Genomic DNA, 20047 nt, shown 5'->3' with positions numbered 1-20047 from the left:
TATCTAGAGGTGTTTAGCTGGTCTGATCTGATCCATAGAAGAACCTTGTATTACTGGGAAGCTAAACCAGACATGGCACCTGCCCAGCCCCAGAATGGAACATACCTGGGGTCTTGGTTGGTCAGCCCCAGAGCATTCCCCAAAGCAGGGAGCACTCACGGATGGAGGCCCTTGCTTGCTGATAGGTGTGGCAATTGGTGAATTGGTTTGAGGTTCCCAGGGTGAGCTTACACATACTGGCAAGGGTGGAGAGTGGAATGAGCTAGGTCTTGGATTCTTCACATTACAGAGAAAACACTTCTACATATCAGGCAGTTTTGCAGATCAGAGATATGGCCATAAAGTGCCTGGTCCAGTGCCTGTCATGTAGTAAGAGCTCCTTAACTGATAAGAGTCCTGAGTGCAAACACCAGTCTCCGGGCTGGCGGATGTGTTGCACACCTAGAGAACTGAGCCCTTCTGCTTCCAGTGAGATGGCAATGGGGCCTGTCAGGTATATGGAACTTTGGGGACACTCCAAGAAGGGTCAGCAGAGAGTGACTAGATGCCCCTGTGATTGGGAGGTGATGAAGGAACAGGGTCAGTGAAATCAGTAGGCAGCCAGCACTGCCCGGGGAGAGGAGACCCGGTGCCCTTTGTCACACTTTGTTCAAGGCACCCGATGGCTGCTTTAGTATTTAACAGAGCTCAGCCTGAGAAGCGGGCAGCTTGGGACAGTGGTCCGGTTTCAGAGAAGGGACTGAGGCTATTCAGAACCTCCTGGGAGAGAAGAGGTGGAGAGCCAGAGCTTACAGGGATCAACTCTTCTACACAGGATTCTTGCAGATTGTTGAGCTACCTTCCTTTCTTGACTCATCACCTGTCATAGCTAGGGGGAGGGAGATACCTGGTGTCCATTTCTGAGGACCATGGCTTCCTCCAGCGAGGGGCTTGGAGGGAGACTCTTAGCCTAGCGGGCCCTGACTCCAGCCTCGAAAGCAGTTTCTGCCTCGAGTAGGTTTAGTGCCTGAATGGGGGCCGTGGTCTCTGGGGCCAGAAAGGAACTGATGATCTGACATCTCCCTCTGCCCTGTCCTTTGTCTTGGCTCCTGTGGGCTGGAAATGAGGAGAGTGGGTCACTGTGCAGGCTCCTTTCCCAGGCGTGGACCTGGACCTGGACCTGGATTGGGAAGTCCCTCTTCTGTTTCATGTTTGGCAGCCATGAGGCACTGCCTGGGTGCTGCTATTTAAAAACCACAGGAAAACCCCCTGCATGCTGCTGCCAGCAGTGAGGTCCCCCGGTGCGCAAGCCCGCCTGAGTGGAATATTCCACCCCTTCTGCTGCGCAAGGCAGCCATGGGATGGAGGGCTCTCCATCTCCTCTCCATGCCGGGCTCTCGTGGTCTGGCCATGTGGGGCCCCTTTGCCTGTTGTAGAAATGCTTCCTCGTGGAGGAGACTGGGAAAGGGGAAGCTGAGCAGAAAATGGCCCATTGACTCTGAGTTCAGTGATGTCGGAAGAGTCTTGGATCCGTGGACTATCAGAGGGACCTCCAGCGCCCCTCTCCTGGCTGGATCCCTGGTCTTTCGCCTCTGAAGAGAGCCCTGTTGGGTCCATGCCTCCCTCTTCTCATCCAGCCTGTTCTCTCCTGCCTCCCAGGGTCTCAGCTTGCACATTCAGTGTGTCACCATGGGTCTGTAGAGAGCTGCATCCCGACAGGGCAGGCTGACCCAGCCCAAGGCTTCATGGTCTTTATTCCTTAGTAACTGGTAGCCCCTCCGCTCAGCTCTGGACTGACAGCTCCCGGGATAACCTTAAAGACCCCTCTTCCCTGAACACAGAACTAAGACTTTCACAAACACCCCATAATCAGATGGCTTTACCGCCTGCTATCAGGGAGATCTGTGTTATCCCCATTTTACAGGTAAGATAATAGCGCCTTAAGGAAGGTCACACACTGTTCAAGGTTTGTCAGTGAGGAGGGGACGGAGCCAGGGCTCAGGCCCAGGTGGGCCTGCTGTTGGCACACCACACCCACCTGCTCAGCCTCCTCCTCCATTGCTTCTAGCTCCCATTCTGGCAGATCTGGTCCCTGCTGCTCCAAATCCCTGTCCCAGACCTGTTCCCACAGCCCCCCCTTTCTTCTTTCCTCTCTCCAAGTCTTTCCCCAGACTACCTCTGTTGGGTGCAGCCATGGGGCCATCATCAGTCTTTGCATGACCCCTCCCTGGCCTGGGACACATCTTCCCTGGGTCCTCTGTTGCCACCGGGTCTACAAATGAAATGTGAAGTGACACATTGCAGCAGATGACAGCAACCCTCTCTAGTCCCTCTGAGTGGTCATGGCTGTTGGAAAGTGGGAGGTCATTTCCCAGAGTCCTGGTTAACCAGCTGTCCACCCCTTAGTAGATAGGTGAGGAAAGTGAAGCATGAAGAGAGGTTTACTGTTCCCTGATGAGGTGGGATGGGATGGGGTCAGCCCTGGATTGAAGCATTCTGCCTCCCCCAACCCCCACCCTCGGACTGCTGAGACCCTTGTCCCTTCTGAGCTTGGTTGCAGGGACGTGACCAGCAGGTGGCAGCCGGCTGTGCACTTTTCCTCTGGACCTACCTTAATGTCTTCCCCATGCACCCAGCAAGCCGCTGCTTTGCTAATCTGGCGTCAGTACGTTTTTCCATTGTTGCCTCGGTATTGTCTGCCCTGATTGTTTATGCAGCCTTCTGGGCGCTTAGATAAGAAATACCTCGCCTTCCTTAGCCTTCTTTGGTGATCTCCATCAGAAGGATGTAGGAAAAACACCCTTGTCTGTAAAGGCACAGCCCTTGAGTCACATGGCCTGGCAGCACTGCCCTCACTTAAGACAGACTAAGTCTTGGCATTAGGACGAGGGCTTCTGGGATCAGGGGAAATCGCCAGGTTCGGGGGGAAGCATTCTTCTCCTTAAACAGATTTTTAACTTGAAAACTTGATGACAGAAGCGGTGAGTCTCAGCAAAGAGAAAAAAAACAAGAGGCTGATTTCACCTTGGGCTCCAACAGCCTCCGCAGTCAGCGACTGTGAGGTCTCCTTAGGGCAGTTGCTGGCCGCTGTGGGATGGGGAGTGAGGGGACGCATCTGCAGGGTCCCATGTCAGGGTGGGGCCCCTCCTCACCTCCTTCTGCAGAATTCCTAGTTCCCCTTTCCCAGTAAGAGCCTCATGGCATCGGCTCTGGGTCCGGCTCTGGGTCCGGTGGCTCAGGGTCCACTTCCTCGTGAAGTTAGAAACCTTCTTGGCTCAGGTTCTCATCTCCCTGTCAGGCGCTCATGTGTCTGGGGTCCTTAATCTTCTTCTTTTTTTTTTTTCTTTTTTTTTTTTGTGGGTGGGGGGGTAAACTACTCAATCTCCATCTCTGTAGCCTGTTTTTCTTTTTAATTTTTATTTATTGATTTTAGACAGAGAGAAAGAGAGAAAGAGAGAGAGAGAGACACGGAAACATCAATCTGTTTTTGTATGTGCCCTGCCTGGAGACCAAACTGGCAACCTTTGCATATCAGGATGATCCTGTACCAACTGAGCTATCTGGCTGGGTTTTTTTTATTAAAGTTAACTTAGGGATGTCTTTTCTAGAGAAATGTTTATTGCTGGGGCAGAAGGGATTTTTTTTTAAGTAGTCATATAGGTGAAGGTTTAAATGCCAGTTTTACCACTTACTTCCTTGAGGCTCGGGTTCTACAAATGGCCGTAACTGCCTTGCATGCTTGTTGGGAAAAGAAGGTGCTCGATGAATGTTAGTTCTCCTTTCTGCCCATGGAGCCACACGCCCACGCACACACACACACCCAGAAGGAGAAGCACAGTTAGTGAGGAGGAGAGACTTGCAGGCCTGCTCACCCCATGTGCCTATGGAGGGGGATGAGGGTGCTGTCCCTGGGAAACTCCCTTTAAGATCACTCTTTAAACCACTTGCAGGCAAGAGCTGTCTCTATTGTTACCATGTCTATAAATGAAATGGGAAATGACACTGCAGTGGGTGTAGTGGCCCTAGTCTTCCTCTGAGTGGCCATGGCTATTGGAATGTAGGAGGTCATTTTCAGAGTCCTAGAGTGTCCATTGGGCCAAGGAGCCTGGAGGACCAGCTGTTTCATCCTCACCAGAGAGATGAAGAAACTAAGCCTCCGAGAAGGGACATGAAGGAGGGCAGTGTGGGTTTAGCATCATTCTGATATGCAAAGGTTGCCAGTTCGATCCCAGACATGGGATGGAGTCAGCCCTGGTTTGAAAGCACTCTTCCCCGCTCCTCCCACCTCCGAAACCTGTAAGACCCTCATTCCCGAAGGTCCCCTTGCTTCTGGGAGTTTTGTTCAGCCTTTGCAAAGCCCCCTCTGACAGAGGTGAGGTCCCACCAAAGGCACCTGCGCTGTGGGCATGGCGCCTCTCTTCCAGAGTTACCCTGCTTTGAATGCATCCTGACTGGAGCAGTTCTCTCTCTAATGTAGAGCTTTTCATTTGCTTGTTTCTAGAGCAAATCATGGAGGAAAATAAAAAACATGGTGCACTGGTCTCCCTTTGTCATGTCTTTCAAGAAGAAGTACCCCTGGATCCAGCTGGCAGGACATGCAGGTAGCACAGCTCCCCTGGGCTTTCCCCTGGGACGTTTGGCTCCCTGGGGAGTTGCCCAGCACATGGGGGCAGGGTGGGGGGGTGGGCACTGACCCCAGATGCTCCCGGGGTGACCCTGTCGGGAACAGGTTTTCTCTGAGAGGTCACGATGGCAATTGCAGCCACACTTTCAAGATGGGGCTTTAACGCTGTCCTGAAAAGGCACGAGGACAGCTGCCGCCCCTCCCCAAACACAGTCTGTCTCTTTCTCTCTCTTCCAGTTTAACTCAGTAAAAATGGATGAAGTCATAGAACTTAGAGCTTGCCTGCCACTTGACATTTGGACAAAGAGGCAATGCTAGCCCCTTCATTGAGCATCTACTGTATACTCTCATTGCCAGGGGTCACACCATTAATGAAAATGTACCCGCCCTGAAGGAACTCGTAGGTGGAAGACAGGGTGGTGTGCTGGGTGCAGGTGGCCAGGGCACCAGGTCAGCCATGTCATCTCTAGTTCTCTTATCAGGGACGGAGGAAGGACGCCTGGAGCCAAAGCCCCAGAGCTGTCTAGTCCACATGCGAGGGCTCTTTGGCAGACATCGTCCTGCAGGGGCATTGCAGTGGCTGCCCATGGACTTGGCCTGTATCACTTCAGGCCAGCACAGGGTCTGACATTTCTTTCAGATCCCCAACCACATTGGCCCGGGGCCAGGTGCTCTTGGGTGTCTCCTGAGACCGAGGTCACCTTTGTTGCCTGAGAAGCAGGATTGATGAGGGGGTGGGGATGCTAACAGTAACTCAGAGAGGAGTGAAGAAACAGACTTCTCTCCCTTAGCCCAGGTGACCATCTGGCAGGGTGCACTGGGGTCCCTCCATCTTCAGAGGAGGAGCCTGGGGTCAGGGGAGCTGGGAACCAGCAGAACTGCAGTCAGTGTGGGGGGGGCCTGGACTTGTACCCACTCCTCTTAAAGTGCTCGGTTTACAGTGGAGACCTGGACCCACCCCCGCAGCATCCCTGAGGGGCACAGGCACTGTTACCGAAGGGGCAGGCCTGGGAGGGAGAGGGTCAGAGTGGGGCGGACCTCAGCCAACCTGGGACCAAAGGGCTCCTCTCACCTTGCTGTGCAGGGAGTTTCAAGGCGGCCGCCAATGGCCGGATCCTGAAGAAGCACTGTGAGTCAGAGCAGCGCTGCCTGGACCGGCTGATGGGCGACGTGCTGAAACCCTACGTGCCGGCCTACCACGGTGACGTGGTCAAGGACGGCGAGCGCTACAACCAGATGGACGACCTGCTGGCCGATTTCGACTCACCTTGTGTGATGGACTGCAAGATGGGCATCAGGTGAGCCGGGCTCTCGGAGCACTCGCTTCGAACCACGCTTAGCCGTGTGGCAGTTACCGGTATTGTGCCCAAGGCTTCACAGGGGCTGGGCATCCTGGGCCGACTCTGAGGCCTCGTGTGTGCAAGGGCAGGCCTGGGTGGACTACGAGGCCCGCCATGCCCACCCCAGCCATCTCACATTGTGTGAAGCGGGGACAGGGACCCTGGCTTTGCCCCCGAGGGTCCCCTTCCTTCTCTGGTGAACTATGGTGGGGCAGGAGCCAATAGCTGGTGTAGCCTGGTTCGGTGCTGAGTGTCCCCAGGAAGAGGGCAGAGGGACTACAGATCCAGTGGGGGCTGGTTGCTGGGGGTAGAAGGTGATAGCTTCCTGTCACCTCAACTTCGAAGGGGACACTGGAGCAGACTCCTCTCTTCCACCGCACCCTACCCGGTGCCGGCGAGATGGGTAGAGCTGGCTAGTGGAACTCGTCGGTTTGCCAGAAAGGACGTGAGCCTGCGTCAGGGTGCAGTGGAGGGGGGAGCCCAGGAGCTGAGTCCCTGACCACTCTTACCAGCTGGTCCGCACTGAAGACTGGGGTTGAGGGTGGCCCCAGCTCGGCTCCAGGGCCTGTGGTAAAGCACGTTGGCTGGAAGGGGTGTTTTGGATCCCCCGCCCAAGACTCAGGCTGACCCTGACGTCTGCCCAGAGATGTAGCAGGACAGGACCTGGGAGGAACGGAGGTGAAGGTGACCTGACAGGAGGAGCCAGGGTGTGAGACGAGCAGAACTGGAGGCCCTGAGACCCCACTGCCCTCAGCTCGGGGCCCTGTTTTGGCTGTATGGTTTCTCATCCCCTCCCCAACTTTCCATCCCAGGAGTCACCATGTGGCTCCCTCCCCAACTGGGTCTGCTGTGGTCAAGTCACCCGGGGAGGTCACTTTCATGGTGTCCAGTGTGCTGGGCTCACCTGGGAGAGCCACCTGGCTGCAGGTGCCTGGACAGAATGACCAGACACTGGGCTCCCCCAGCCCCTGTGACCAGGTAGGCCAGGCTTTAAGAAGCAGAGCTCAGAATAGGAGCTTGTTTGCTTTGGATGGTTTAAGCAGTTTTATTTCTTAAAAAAGGAGATTGAGAAAGAAGAAAGTGAGAGAGAGAGAGAGAGAGAGAGAGAGAGCAAAGGTGGGGGGGGGGAGGAGCCAGGAGGCCAAGCCCACCAGGTTTCTTCCTCTCTGCTCTTCTCCTGGGAACTGTGTCCTAAATTCTGACCCTTCAGGCTGACACTGTGCTCCCCTGGCACTGCCCCAGGGCAGAGACGGGGGATGGAGATTCAGGTCCCACTGTCTGCTCTTACACTGTCCCTGCCTCTGTCTAGGGCCCTCACCAGTTCTAGCCCACAGGGAGGAGACAGAATGTCCCTCTAGCCACCACTCGGCCACTGCTCTTCCCCAGAGTCTTATTTCTGTCCCAGGAAGTGGCTGCCCCCAGAGGGTGCATGAGGATGTGCCCTCTCAAGGGGAAGCATAAATAATCTGATTGGTGTTCACTCAGACCATGGCCAAAAAAGTACACCCTGTGGGAAGAACACGTAGTCAGTCAGTCCTGCAAGGCTGCCCGGAGAATCCATCTGTTCCCTGGGAAGCTGATGGGGACAGGAGCCCCCTGTGCCTCTGCCTCCTGTAGCTTCTGCCCCACTGCACCCCAGGGCTCTCAGGAGGGAGCCAGAGTGGACCAACGAGGCCGTGACACATTTCATTAGTCCTGGGCAGTGTCTGGAGGCCGAAGGAGTGGGTCAGAGAGGACCCCTCGTGGAGAGGAAGGGGTAGGCCTCCTGGAACCAGTCCACCCCTTCTCGGCCTCACGGATGAGCCCTCTGTCCCCAACACTAGGTGCTTGCTCCTCAGGGTCTCCCTAGGACTGAGCTTTGGCATCAGAAGGTAAGGGACCCATCATGGCCACACAGCCCTGCCCCCAGGGCCTCACAGAGCTCAGGCCTCCACCTGCAAATCTGCCTGGACGCCACCCTGCTTTTGCCAAGGGGCCTCTGTGGGCCCTGCGTCCAAGCCAGGGCTGTGGCGTTTTCCAACTGCTTTGACCCAGAACCCTTGGTCACACAGCAGTCCACAGTCAGCCCCAGAGCGTCACTGGTGCTTGGCAGGGGGAGGAGGCGGGAGCCCAGGGTTACCACAGACAGTGAGTCCCAGACATGGGAGATTGAGACTTGTCATAGAGCAGTGGTGGAAGGGCTGACAGGCAAACCTGGCCTCCAGCCCAGAGGGAGTCTGTAGTGTCCTACTCTAGAGGCATCTCGGGACTCAGGTTCCACATGGATGGATGTTCACGTTACTCTGGGGAGATTTCTTAGATGTGACCTTGTAAATCTGTGATGTGACCTGCCACTAAGTCAGAAGTGTCTTCCTGACATTCGGACAAGGGTCTAGGGGTGGAGACCAGCACTGTCGCCAGCACCTCTGTCCTGTTTGAAGCTGTGGATGGCTTTGGTGTGTCTCTGTTGGCTCTCCAGCCCCCGCCCCACCCCCTCACCAGCCCCACCATGTGAGATGGAGGTTTGACCTTTCTGGCTGGAGAGAGGCAGGCGGCAGGGCAGTGTAAATTGCTCCCTGCTAGACCCCCGGCCCCACTGTCCAGCTGGTGCCTCTTGTGGGCATCTCTGCACAACCCTTTCCCCTCCTGGAGGCTGGGTAACTCTGCCCAGACTGAGCTACAGGCACCCTTTTTTGGAAAAAGCCCCGCATGAAAAGGGATTTGACATCAAGGCCTGCTTCCTGTTTAGGGAGCTACTGCGAGCTCTTTGCAGAAGCGGGGCCGCCCCCCAGCCTGCGGCCCCTCACCAGCCACTGCACACACAGACCCACTCTCACGGTTCTGCGCAGACGCATCTTGCCTCGCAGAGTCTGCCCTGAAGCTCATCCTCGCTGACCGGCTCCACACGCGCTGTGGTGTGAGCACACACGTGGGCATGAGCTGTGTGCAAGTGCAAGCCATGGGCCAGCAGTGCTCCTTACACTCTCTGTCACCCCTGGAAGGTCCTAAATGACCAAGTTTACACCCAAGGATTTGGGTTTCTGCTTACATCAGTTCATATAGTGGTTTCTGAAAATGTATCTTTTAAAGAAATCATAAATTTGACATTCAGTCTGTTCTGGATCCCAAACTAGCTCGGAGGTGTTGGGGAAAGTATGGAGCAAGGCCCCAGGGACTGACAGCAGAATAGGGATCCAGCCTGTGGTCACAGCAGGCCGCCTCTGGGCAGCTCCCACCCACGCACGGCCAGGGAATAAAACTTCCCTCTCCTGCAAGTCACACTGCACATTTCTGTCTCATAAGGGTCACAGGCTGCAGCTAAGTCTGCTGTGTGGCAATGGAGGAGGGGAGTTTAGAACGGGGCAGGAAAAGGGCCACAAGGGTGAAGAGATGCACACAGTGGGGTAAGGGAGATAGCTAAAGCCAAGGCCACTTAAATCCTGTACATGGTCCCTGCTCCTGTTACCCCACCAGTGTCCAGAGAACCCCCTCCAGGTCTGCTGGCAGGCCCAGCCTGCTTGTGCAGAGGGCAAGCCAGCGAGCCATTTAGGTGGACACATTTTCTGGCATTTTGGGCGGGGGCTTGGGTGTGAGGAGGCTCAGGCTGGGCAGAGGCCTGGTGTCCATGAGCAGGATGAGCCAGGGGCATCTCTGCACTGGAACAGAGACCACAGAGCCCCAGCCTTTCCCTCCTGTCCTGGCTTCTCCTCCAGGACAGTGGCCCCATGAGAGGCCCCCTTCTGGCCTGACCTTTGCACTCAAGATTCCCCCTCTTGCCTGACCAGGCAGTGGCACAGTGGATAGAGCGTCAGACTGGGATGCGGAAGGACCCAGGTTCAAGACCCCAAGGTCGCCAGCTTGAGCGCGGGCTCATCTGGCTTGAGCAAAAAGCTCACCAGCTTGGACCCAAGGTTGCTGGCTCCAGCAAGGAGTTACTCAGCCTACTGAAGGCCCCCAGTCAAGGCACATATGAGAAAGCAATCAATGAACAACTAAGGTCTCGCAACGAAAAACTGATGATTGATGCTTCTCATCTCTCTCCGTTCCTGTCTGTCTATCCCACTCTCTGACTCTCTCTCTGTCCCTGTAAAAAAAAAAAAAAAAAAAAAAAAAAAAGATTCCCCCTCTTTGGAGAGAGCCAGAGACATTTAGAGGCCTGCTCAGCCACTCAGGCGGCCTGAGATGGGGAGAGGCATGGGGCAGGGGAACAGAAAGAGCTCTCCGACCCACGCAGATGCTGGCTTGGAAGCACTTGCTTTGTGGAAGGGTCCCAGGCAGTTGAGCAGAGACAGCTGCGGCCCTGAATGGACCCTGCCTTTGACCCACTGATGCCCTGCGGTCAGCTTCATCAGGCATGCTCAGGCTGGGTAGACACATACTGTGGCTGACTCCTGACCAAGAAGAACAGGGGTGGAGTGAATGGGCAGCTTCATTTGCAGACCACTAGGCAAGCCTGACAGCCTAAGGCGCTCCTCCTCCAAGGGGAACCTTGTAGGGGCCAACAGGAGGGAAGGGGATAGGTAAGTTAGGCAGGCTGGTCTCACATGCCGCCTCCCCCCGCCCCCCCCTGCCCCATGCAGGACCTACCTGGAGGAGGAGCTCACCAAGGCCCGGAAGAAACCCAGCCTTCGGAAGGACATGTACCAGAAGATGATCGAGGTGGACCCCGAGGCCCCCACCGAGGAGGAGAAAGCCCAGCGGGCTGTGACCAAGCCGCGGTACATGCAGTGGAGAGAGACCATCAGCTCCACAGCCACACTCGGCTTCAGGATTGAGGGCATCAAGGTGAGTCTAGCCAGGTGCCCCCCCCCCCAGCTACCTGGGCCGCCCAGCTCCCAGGTATAAAAGGGAAAGGGGCTTGGGCTCCACCAGCATCTACCCCAGGGGTCTCAGGACCCTGCAGAGGCTGCAAGCTGTTTCTGTGCACAGGCCAAGGGTGTGGGCAGCCAGGGACAGACATTTGGAGAAATTGTCCTATTTCTCAGTCTGGGGATGGGTCGGGTGGTCTTTTAGTGGGCTGGGGCCTTGGAGGAGGTGTGGCTTCTAGTTCTGCCAGCTCTCAGTCCCCTGCTGCCCTTAGTCCAGACCCCACTGGACATGGGGGGGAGGCCAGGAACCAGGTTATAGGATTCAAGTGTGTGTAGCTGGCCCATTCTGCCCATGGCCCGAAAACCAGAGACTGGAAGTGAGGTGCAGGCCAGGGAGGGAGCACACTGGTCACCTTTGACATCCAAGCCATGACCCTCCCTCTGCCCAGGCAGGCAGGACCAAGCTGTGCTCCTCCATATCCCCAGTGGCTCTGGCGAGGCTGCCCCATAGCCTTTCCCCAACTGCAGGCCCACGCCGCTCTCTCTTCTTCCTCCCTAGAAGGGTCTAGGAATGCACTCCCTAGCTCCACCTGCCTTGCTGTGGGATCCGAAGACCCAGCTCAGACATGCACTCACCCCCAGCTGCAGGGCTGTGGGGGGTTGGGCCCCTCGAGGTCTCAGGCAGCCATCTCCAAAGCAGGTGGTGGTCCCTGCAGCGTTCTTGGGTTTCTGTTGCCTATTGATTCATTCTTGGTCCTCACTGTCCAGCCATAGATCAGGGTCCGGCAGTTGGGAGCCCTGACTCAGGCATGCCAAAGCCAGGGCAAGCTCCGCAGCCTCGTTCATAGGGCATTTAGGTGTGAGGTTCTGCAGTTTGTGATGGTGCCTTGCGACGGATGGTGGTGAGCCTGGGGAAGTGCCCGCCTTCCCTGGGACAGCTGCTCTTTGAGCTCTGGGCTGAAAAAGCCATTTGCCCCCTTCCCTGTCTTCCAAAACCAGCTTTTGTGTGTTTATATCCAGCCATCAGACTGGACGCAAACAGCATGCTCCTCCTCCTCCTCCTCCTCATGCTCATTTCCTTTATCTACTTGAAACAATCCACTTTCCTTCATGTCTCCCTCTCAGGCTAGGTGGCCTCCTCTCTGTCCCTTGTCCAGCTGCAGTAACAGCCAGCAGCCCCTCTCCTCGGACTGATGGCCACCAGCTCTGAAGGCAGCCACTGTCTTCACTGGCAGTCCCGCTGCCTCTGCCCACCTTGGTCCAGGGAATGCCCCGCAGAGGCCCCGCGGGAAAGGCTCTGTCGAGATGCGAAGTCCACCCCGCATCCGCCCTCTGTCCCCCCATAGCCAGGGCCCTGCCTGCGTTTTCAAAGGTAGCATGGGGCTTTCACTAACCTCCAGCCTGGTGGTGCACAGGCCCAAGTGTAGGGCCATCCTTTCTCACCCTTTGTCCCAAAGAACTGATTTCCTCTGAGAGGAGGAAGCTCCAGGTGCTGCCCTGGAACAGACATGGCGTGGGCTCAGGAAATGGGGCCATCTCACCTGCTGGGTAAACACCAGAGATCAGAGCAGTATTAGTTGGCTTTCAGGGATCCTATGATTAAAAAAAATCTTAAATTACACAGGAAATCAAGCTGAACTTGGGATAAGGTGTGCTTCTCTCCCTTGGGATGGTGGAGGGTGCCCCTGGACAGCAGGGGCGTAGTGGCAGTCAAGTTCTCTAGGGGAACCCAAGGGCTGTTCATCTCCTTCCAGCCCTGCTGCTTCCGTGCAGGAGGGTCTGCTCCCATGGCCTTACCCCTACATTAATGGCCCAAGTGGCCCTCACACCTCTGAACCTTTCCTAAAGCTCTTCACTCTGCCTGGGACACGGGACCCACCCTCCAGGTCCCATTACAGGCTGCCCTCTGCCGTGCCACTCGATGAACCACCCTATGCCTGGTTGTGCGGATGCCAGCCTACAGGTGGACACTCCACTGCTCAATGGTCAGAGCGGCTTTCTCAGACCCCCGGGTGGATTAGCAGAGTGCCTGCCTCTTGGCCCCTCTGCTGACCCCCTCCTGGATTCTCCTTCTCAGAAAGAAGACGGCTCCGTGAACCGGGACTTCAAGAAAACCAAAACGCGGGAGCAGGTCATGGAGGCCTTCAGAGAATTCACTAAAGGAAACCGGAACATCCTGGTGAGTCAGGGCACCCCTGAGAGGGAGCTGGCCATGAGGTCTCAGGCAGTGTGACTGTGCCCACTCTGGGGAGTGCTGCCCGGCCGCAGCAGCAGAGGCCACAGTGCCCACATACAACCCTGGCCCCAAACTTCTGTTTGGAAGGTGAAGAGGAAGGTGATGTGGTTGTCTGCCCCATTCTGTGGGTAAACTGGGAAGCTCGGTGAGCACTCACCCACTCTTTCCCTTAGCTGGCACTGTCCCAGCTCCCGAAAACATTTTCCATCCTCTTTAAGCAATCCTTTCCATTGCGGGTTGCCTTAGCATCCGCCGTCTGCCAAGGATTGTGCCAGGTGCTCATCCAGTCCGTACAGCAGCCTCTGGGGTGGGTGGACATTCTTGTCCCCATTCCACAGGGGAGGAAACTGAGGTCAAGAACACACAGCAAGGACAGGACGGAGCCGAGGATTTGCCCAGATGGCTGGCAGCCTGCTGCTCCCTGCACCCCCGGTGCCCTCAGGCCTGGCCAGGCCTCTCCCAGGCTGTTAGGCTGAGAGAGTGTGCCAGGGCAGGGGTAGGGGTAGCAGTACCTTTCCTGGGAAGAACCTACCAGCTGTCACTCAGCTTGGAGGTGTGGATAACAGAAGTTCATGACAAAGTGACTTCCTGCAGCAGCATGCTGACAGGACAGGTGCTCTGACCATGGGGATCAGGACCCTAGCCCTCCAGTGGAGGCAGGGTGTGTCATGCTTCTGTACCCCAGAGGCCGGGCACCCTGTGACAGTCAGAGACATGGGCACTGAGAGGCACCTTCTCTTGAACTGGCTGCCAGGGCTGCCGAGCACGGTAAGGGAGGATCAGACACCTGTCTCCAAGGAGACTCGGCACAGACTGGAACGGGGCCTCTCCCTCCCTCCTTTTCCACTGGGGAGGCATCCGTGGCTCCCAGCGCATGCTGAGCCTTCAGTCGTGGGGCACGCACCCAACCCTGCCCCAGCCTGAGCCTCTGGGTGCTGGCTCACCAGCTCCTCGGCAAAGCCTGCTCAGAGCACATGCTTCCTGTGCCCCGACGAGAGGGTTTTTTCTTGGTGCTGAGCCCAGGCTGGCCCTGCTACAGATGGGCGCTAAGGGACCATGTATTTCTGCATTCCCCGGGCTTCCCCAGCGGTCCCCAGGGGAGGCAGGCACCCTCAGGGCCAGCACAGTCAGCCCGGGTGTGGAGGGCTCTGGAGAGGCCTCTGGCAGAGGTATTTGTGGTTCTCCTGCTCACTCTGCCCTTTCAAAAGTCAGGGCACTCAAATTTGTATTCAGGAAGACACCATGGCAACTGGACTCCTAGGGGGCTGCCAGCCTGTACACTGCATTCCAGAATGGACTTAACCCTCATGTGAGGAGCTCCCAGAGGTGGCCGGGTGCTCAGGACGCCCTCCCCATCCTGGAGCAGTGCAGACTGGAGAAAGCCTGGGACCAGGATCCTGGCCGCCAGCCATCTCTGGGCCTCTGTTGCTTCACTTGTAGATAAGGAAGTTGATCCCTCTGCCTGACACTCAGTGACTCTAATGAGCCAAATAGGGCTTAAAATCCACCCCCTCCCCCAGTCCCAAGTGTTTAAAAATCTGGTCATCTTACTATGCCCAGATCGCCTATCGGGACCGGCTGAAGGACATTCGGGCCACCCTGGAAGTATCTCCCTTCTTCAAGTGCCATGAGGTAGGTGTTCGGGCGTTGCCATCTTGGTTTGGCTGTGACCTTTGGGCCTGCTGCCTGAGTGTGTGCATGCCTTTCTCGTTAATAGACCTGCTTGCTCCAAAAGCCCTGGGTGCCATCCAGGATCAGGCCACTCGCCTCGTGCAGGAACTGCGTCGTAACGCATCTGTCCCAGGAGATCTGGGGTCATGCCCTCCTTCTCCCTCCCAGCCGCTGTGGCTCATCCATTCCAGGTGGCTATGGCAGGACTTCTGGTCTACATGCCCAAGGGTCTTATGGTAGAAGCTCCCTCTGAGGTGCTAGAATAGCCACATAATCTCCATTGCCACCCTGAGACCTGCAGGCGGGTCTTCAGGGACCACTGCCAGAGCAGGGCCTGGATGTTCTGCCTGCTCCTGCCTTTGTCTGCAAGGCCAGCAGGCAGCAGACAAGGAACCAAGACACCTGCGAGAGGATTTGGGAATTGTCAGCAGATTCCCTGGAGGGGTTTCTAAGCTCCTGACATCAGGGAGTCCAGGACCCCTAGCCCCATGTGTGTGCACATGTGCGCACACTGCTGCAGCCCTCTCAGCAGAAACACCACTCCCCCAGGAATGTTCTTGGGCACCCTTTTCTCTCCTTGGCCTCGCTGAGCCCAGCTGTCCTCAGGTCCTCCGCTCCTCCTGGGGCCCCTGTCTTCCCAGCCTGACACAAGGTCTTGGTGCAGCCCGCTGAGCCTCCCTTTGCTCCCTCCTGCCTGCTCCCTCTGGAGGACAGCCTGCCCGGGGCCTGGCCTGGAAGGACTTCAGGCCACAGAGCCTCCTGTGACCTCCTGCACTGGGCAGAAGGACCCCACTGCTGCCCACGTGGCAGCCGCAGGCTTAGTGTCACACCTTTGCTCTCCTTTCTTAACACCTGTGCTGTTATTTCTTGAAATTTGTTTTTCTCCAGACTCTTCTGGAGTCTCACTAGGAAACCTCAGGTCCAGAAAGAGGCCAGATTAGCTGGGCTTTCTGTTATTTCTCACCTAGGACGAAGTCCCTTCTCTGTGCCCAGAGAGCCTACCCAGAGCCCTAGGAGCTATTGTGACCCCTCAGCCCCTCTTCATACCCCTTATCTTCTTCTGGCCCCATGCAGGTGACTCAGGTGAGGGTTTGGTGGCTGTTTCCTATCTGGGAAAGCACCTCACCCTGTACAGTTGCTCTGACCTGCCCAGAGCACAAGAGCCCTTTGGTGCCTGCTGCCCAGGAGAGACCACAGACAGGGTCCAGCTTCGGAGACCCCTCCAGGCCTGTCTGCCCGGATTTGCCAGGGGTTATCCTGTGGGATGGGTGCGGGATCTGGACCTGCCTGCCCTCCTGGGCGTGTTGTGTATGCATTTGCACAGGGTCCTTTCCTCTACCCCAAGGTGCAGTGTGGCATCCCCTTGGCACCCTCCCTTTCACACAAGCAGTTACTCAGTATGTTGGGGAGTCATGGGCAAGGAGGTGAAAGGCAAGGTCCCAGGGTTCAGTCGTGGTCTGAAATAGTGGAAAGAGCGCAGGCTGGAGTCAGGGAGGGGGTGCGGTAGTCGGCCATCCGGGACTTCCTCCCCGCCCTGCCCACACCAGGGCGGTTGTTGTTCTGGAATCTGGTGTGTCCGTCCCCCCCCCCCCCCACCTGTGTGCACTCTCTGAGGCTCTGCTGCACAGGTGAGAAAGGGGGCAGAGTTGCCGGCTCTGGGCGTCCTGATTGACCTGTCCCATTTCATTCAGGTCTCTTAGGGACCCAGGTTGCAGTGGGGAGAGCAGGACGGGGTGAACCCTTACAGCCCGGCTCACCTCCTTGCCCCCCTGCAGGTCATTGGCAGCTCGCTCCTCTTCATCCACGACAAGAAGGAGCAGGCCAAGGTGTGGATGATCGACTTTGGGAAAACCACACCCCTGCCCGAGGGCCAGACACTGCTGCACGACGTCCCCTGGCAGGAAGGGAACCGGGAGGATGGCTACCTCTCGGGCCTGAACAACCTCATCGACATCCTGACAGAAATGTGCCCGGGCCCTGGTGCCCCTGTAGCCTGAGGCTGCCCTGTGCCCACCTCACCGTGTTCCTGGCCTATTTTCTCCCCCTTCCCTTCCCTGCTCCTTCATTTTTCTTTCATGTCTTCCTGGGTGCAAGCCCCAGAACTGACCCTCCTAAACTGCACTACCAGACACTTTTTAGAAGAGGAGATGAGATTTCCCAGTTATTTTCCTAAGTGAAGGGCTTTGGCGCCAGGGCCCCCCCTTCTCTCTGTAAATAAGATCTCCTTCTAGAAGAGTAATGCCCAAACAGGCTCAGCTGCCTGCAGGGAAGGCCAGTTGGGTTTAGATCTGGATGGAGGCTCAGGTGGCCCTGGGGTCCAGCCCCCAGCCTCTGGGTGGGCTAACTGTGGGGGCCTGCTGCCCCCTGGTGGCTGGTGTCATTAGTGCCACTGCCCAGCACAGCCTGTTTCTGCCCTATTCTCCCCGCCTGGCACGGGCTGTACCAGCCCATGTTTCAGCAGGTGCCTAGTGCCAAGCTTTCTCATGGTTGGGACACATAATCACGGGGAGCCACATGTCAGCCGTGAGTAAACCCCTTTTGATTAGCAGCCCTGGTGGTTCAGAGATGTGTGGTGGCCTTCGTAGGTATGGTCTGGTATTGAAATCCTCCAGCTTTGGGCCAGACCCAGGAGAAGGCCAGAGCCGACTTAGCTGCGCTCTCTGATGTTGACCTCCCTGTTGGAAGCAGGAGCTGTGACTGCCATCTGTGATTATCGCCCACGAATTCAGAGGGCCTCTGCAAACCTGAATTTCCAGGCCTGTAGCCTGACCCCAGGGCCACTTGTGCCCCCCACACCCTGGGGACCTTGCTGTGATGGTTGGCCAGGGCACAGGCAGCCCCCAGAAGACAGACAGAACCTACATAGGACAGTCCTCTCATGTACCTCACCTCTCACACCTCCCTGGTGACACTCGGTTGCCCTGTCTATGCACCAGGGGTTCTTTAATGAGGTCCAGAGTCCCCAGTAGTTGCAGGCAGGGCTTCAGGCCAGCACTGGGCAGGGAGGAAGCTGGCTTGCTGGCATTGGATTTTCCCCCTGAAATAAGGACCATGCTCCCCAACATGGTGCAGGCAGCTTCTGGGGTACGAGGTGGGCAGCAGGGGGTATTCTAGGAGTCTGTAGGTCACTTGGAGATTTGGGAGGAACCAATTATAAGCCTTATTCTAATTGTAAATCAAGAAGGTCTATATTATGGAGCAGAACATAAAATTTGCATGACCTTTAAAAGACAATTCCAGTTATGGCCATTTTGAGCTGCTTGCCCACCTCGTGCTCTCCCTTTGTTGGAGGAGAGTTGGGGACCAGGCCAGCAGACACTGGGGCCAGCTGCTCTGCAGGGAGCTGCTTCCGGGACACGGTGGAGACTGAGTGCTAGGTGTGTGCTCCTGGAAGGACCAATCCAAAGGGAGGGCTTCCTTGGTCACCTGCCTGTCACTCCAGGGTCTCTGAGGGAACTGTCAACTCGCCCACGTGACACGGTTCCCCTTTCATGCTGGGTGAGTGACAGTTGGCAAGGGTAGAGGGTGGGACACAAGGATGTATAAGTTCAGATTTTAAAAAAGGAAATCACTTTTCAACTTCCTGGCTCTTGTTCAAAAACAGTGGTGAACTCCTGTGTGGGCTGACTTGCTAAAGGTCACACCCCTGCCCCAGCAGCGGGGGAGACCTCGTGACAGCATGTGATCCTGGAAGGCAGGAGGAGCACCCGTGCTGTGCTCACTTGTGGGTTAGAGGGACCCCAGTGGTCTGTGGGAGGGGACATCGTTAATTTAGACTTCCAGGTTCTACAACTATGGGCTGACCAAAATTTACCCTCCTCCTATCTATGAAAAACATTTGCTAAAGCAAGTTAATGCTATGAACAGAAATTACACAGGACCAGCTTCACCTACTTCAGAGAACAAACAAGCACTTTAAGCAGGCAGGAGTGTTTGCAAATGATGTGCTAGTAAGCAAATAATTTGTTTATTAAAGGAGACCCATGGGGCCTCTTAGAGGCAACTCTTTGCTTTGGGTTACATTTATATGTGAAAGTGTCATCTTTTTAGGGTTATTCTATTTCTTAGGGGTTCGGGTCTTTGTATTTACTGTGCTAGTTCCCTTTTTCCACACCTACTCTCAACCCTTCGACCTCCTACCCCCTTGTAAGGATCCTGGAATAGAATTTTCCAGAACCCCAGCCCAGGTTGTATAAAGGGCCTTCCCCACCCAGCCCCAGTCCGGGCAGGGACTCCTGGGGTCCTAGCCATGCTGGTGCCAGGAGGGTGAGCACCCTTCCTGCCCTGCCCTTGTACTCCCCACCCCAGCATTCTTGGTGTTCAGTAATGCTTAGCCTTCCAGGAAGGTTTCTCAACTGCTTGTCCCAGACTTGCCTTTAGTGTCATGTAAGAAGTTTTTAAGTTATATTTATTTTGTTGGGTTTTTTAATTGCACAAAACACTAAGACTGAGAGGCTGGATTCTGTTTCTCCTCCGAAGCTCTGCCTTCTTTCTGAGCTTCTTCCTTGTTCGGCAGAAAGAGCCTGGATACAGCCCTGGTGCCCTCTCCCCGCCCCCGCCCCCCAATGGACTCTGTCCTCTGTTAGCTGTATTTAGCCTTGAGTTTCTCTGCATCCATCTGGTCAACCCTTGTGTGTACATAAGCCAGACCCCTTCTCAGGAAGAGGCAGAGTGTTCACCCCAAGCCAGTGCCTTTTCTCCAGAGGAGAGGATCCCCTAGACGAGGGTCCCCTGTCCTCTGCACCCCTCTCCCCGTGACAACTTGGAGAAAACTGAACTGTTACAAACCCACGCACGGTGCCTGTCGGGCCACAGATGCTCTGTACCTTCCTGAATAAAGGCCTTGGAGACCACAGTGCCGTCTGCAGTGTGGTCCTTCTACCCCGAGCCCTGGAGAAGCAGCGGGGGGTGGGGGGCTGTTTGGAAGCTGGAGGATTGAGTTGGGCCTATGATGACATCCCCCCCCCCCAGTAGTGGGGTCAGATTGGATAACATTTTAATCAGCAAACGATTTGAAACTCTCTTCAAAAGCTAGACTTTTGTACCTTCTCCACAAAACCTTTATATAGTAGCTCAGGGACATTGAACAGCCATGAAGAAGTGCTTCCCCTCCTCCCAGGTGGGGGAGGCCCTGCAGCCTTTTGGGGGCTCACACCTGTAGTCCCTTTTTATCTCCATATTAAGTCGATAAAGAATGCTGTGCCATTTCCATTCTACGGATGGGCAAACAGGTTTTGAAAGATCCAACACCTTGACCTGGGTAACAAGTGGGAAGCAGGGATTGGGATCCAGAAATCGCCAGGTTTCCAAACCAATTCTGTCTTCCTACCTGAGGAGCATGGTGAGGGCACAGAGCTTGTGTTGCCTATGCCCTGGTCCCAGGCACCAAGCACTGGGCTTGGCACCAAGC

The 20047-nt window shown here is 56.0% G+C and overlaps 1 protein-coding gene across 2 annotated transcripts in view; it reads left to right on the top strand.

Annotated features, from left to right (window-relative positions):
* The window catches only part of ITPKB (inositol-trisphosphate 3-kinase B), a 99196-nt gene extending 79704 nt beyond the window's left edge, over nucleotides 1-19492 (top strand). For both annotated transcript variants that reach the window (XM_066381430.1, XM_066381439.1), the window contains exons 3-8: nucleotides 4481-4580; nucleotides 5688-5901; nucleotides 10503-10707; nucleotides 12808-12909; nucleotides 14527-14598; nucleotides 16413-19492. In XM_066381430.1, the coding sequence (XP_066237527.1) occupies nucleotides 4481-4580; nucleotides 5688-5901; nucleotides 10503-10707; nucleotides 12808-12909; nucleotides 14527-14598; nucleotides 16413-16634 (915 nt within the window). In that variant the 3' untranslated portion in view covers nucleotides 16635-19492. The remainder of the gene's footprint in view (nucleotides 1-4480; nucleotides 4581-5687; nucleotides 5902-10502; nucleotides 10708-12807; nucleotides 12910-14526; nucleotides 14599-16412) is intronic.
* The last annotated feature ends 555 nt before the right edge of the window (nucleotides 19493-20047 follow it).

The sequence above is a fragment of the Saccopteryx leptura genome, chromosome 1 (assembly GCF_036850995.1).
Source record: "Saccopteryx leptura isolate mSacLep1 chromosome 1, mSacLep1_pri_phased_curated, whole genome shotgun sequence".
NCBI lineage: Eukaryota > Metazoa > Chordata > Mammalia > Chiroptera > Emballonuridae > Saccopteryx > Saccopteryx leptura.
Note: the sequence above shows the minus strand (reverse complement) of the source record. Positions and strands in the feature narration are given on the sequence as shown.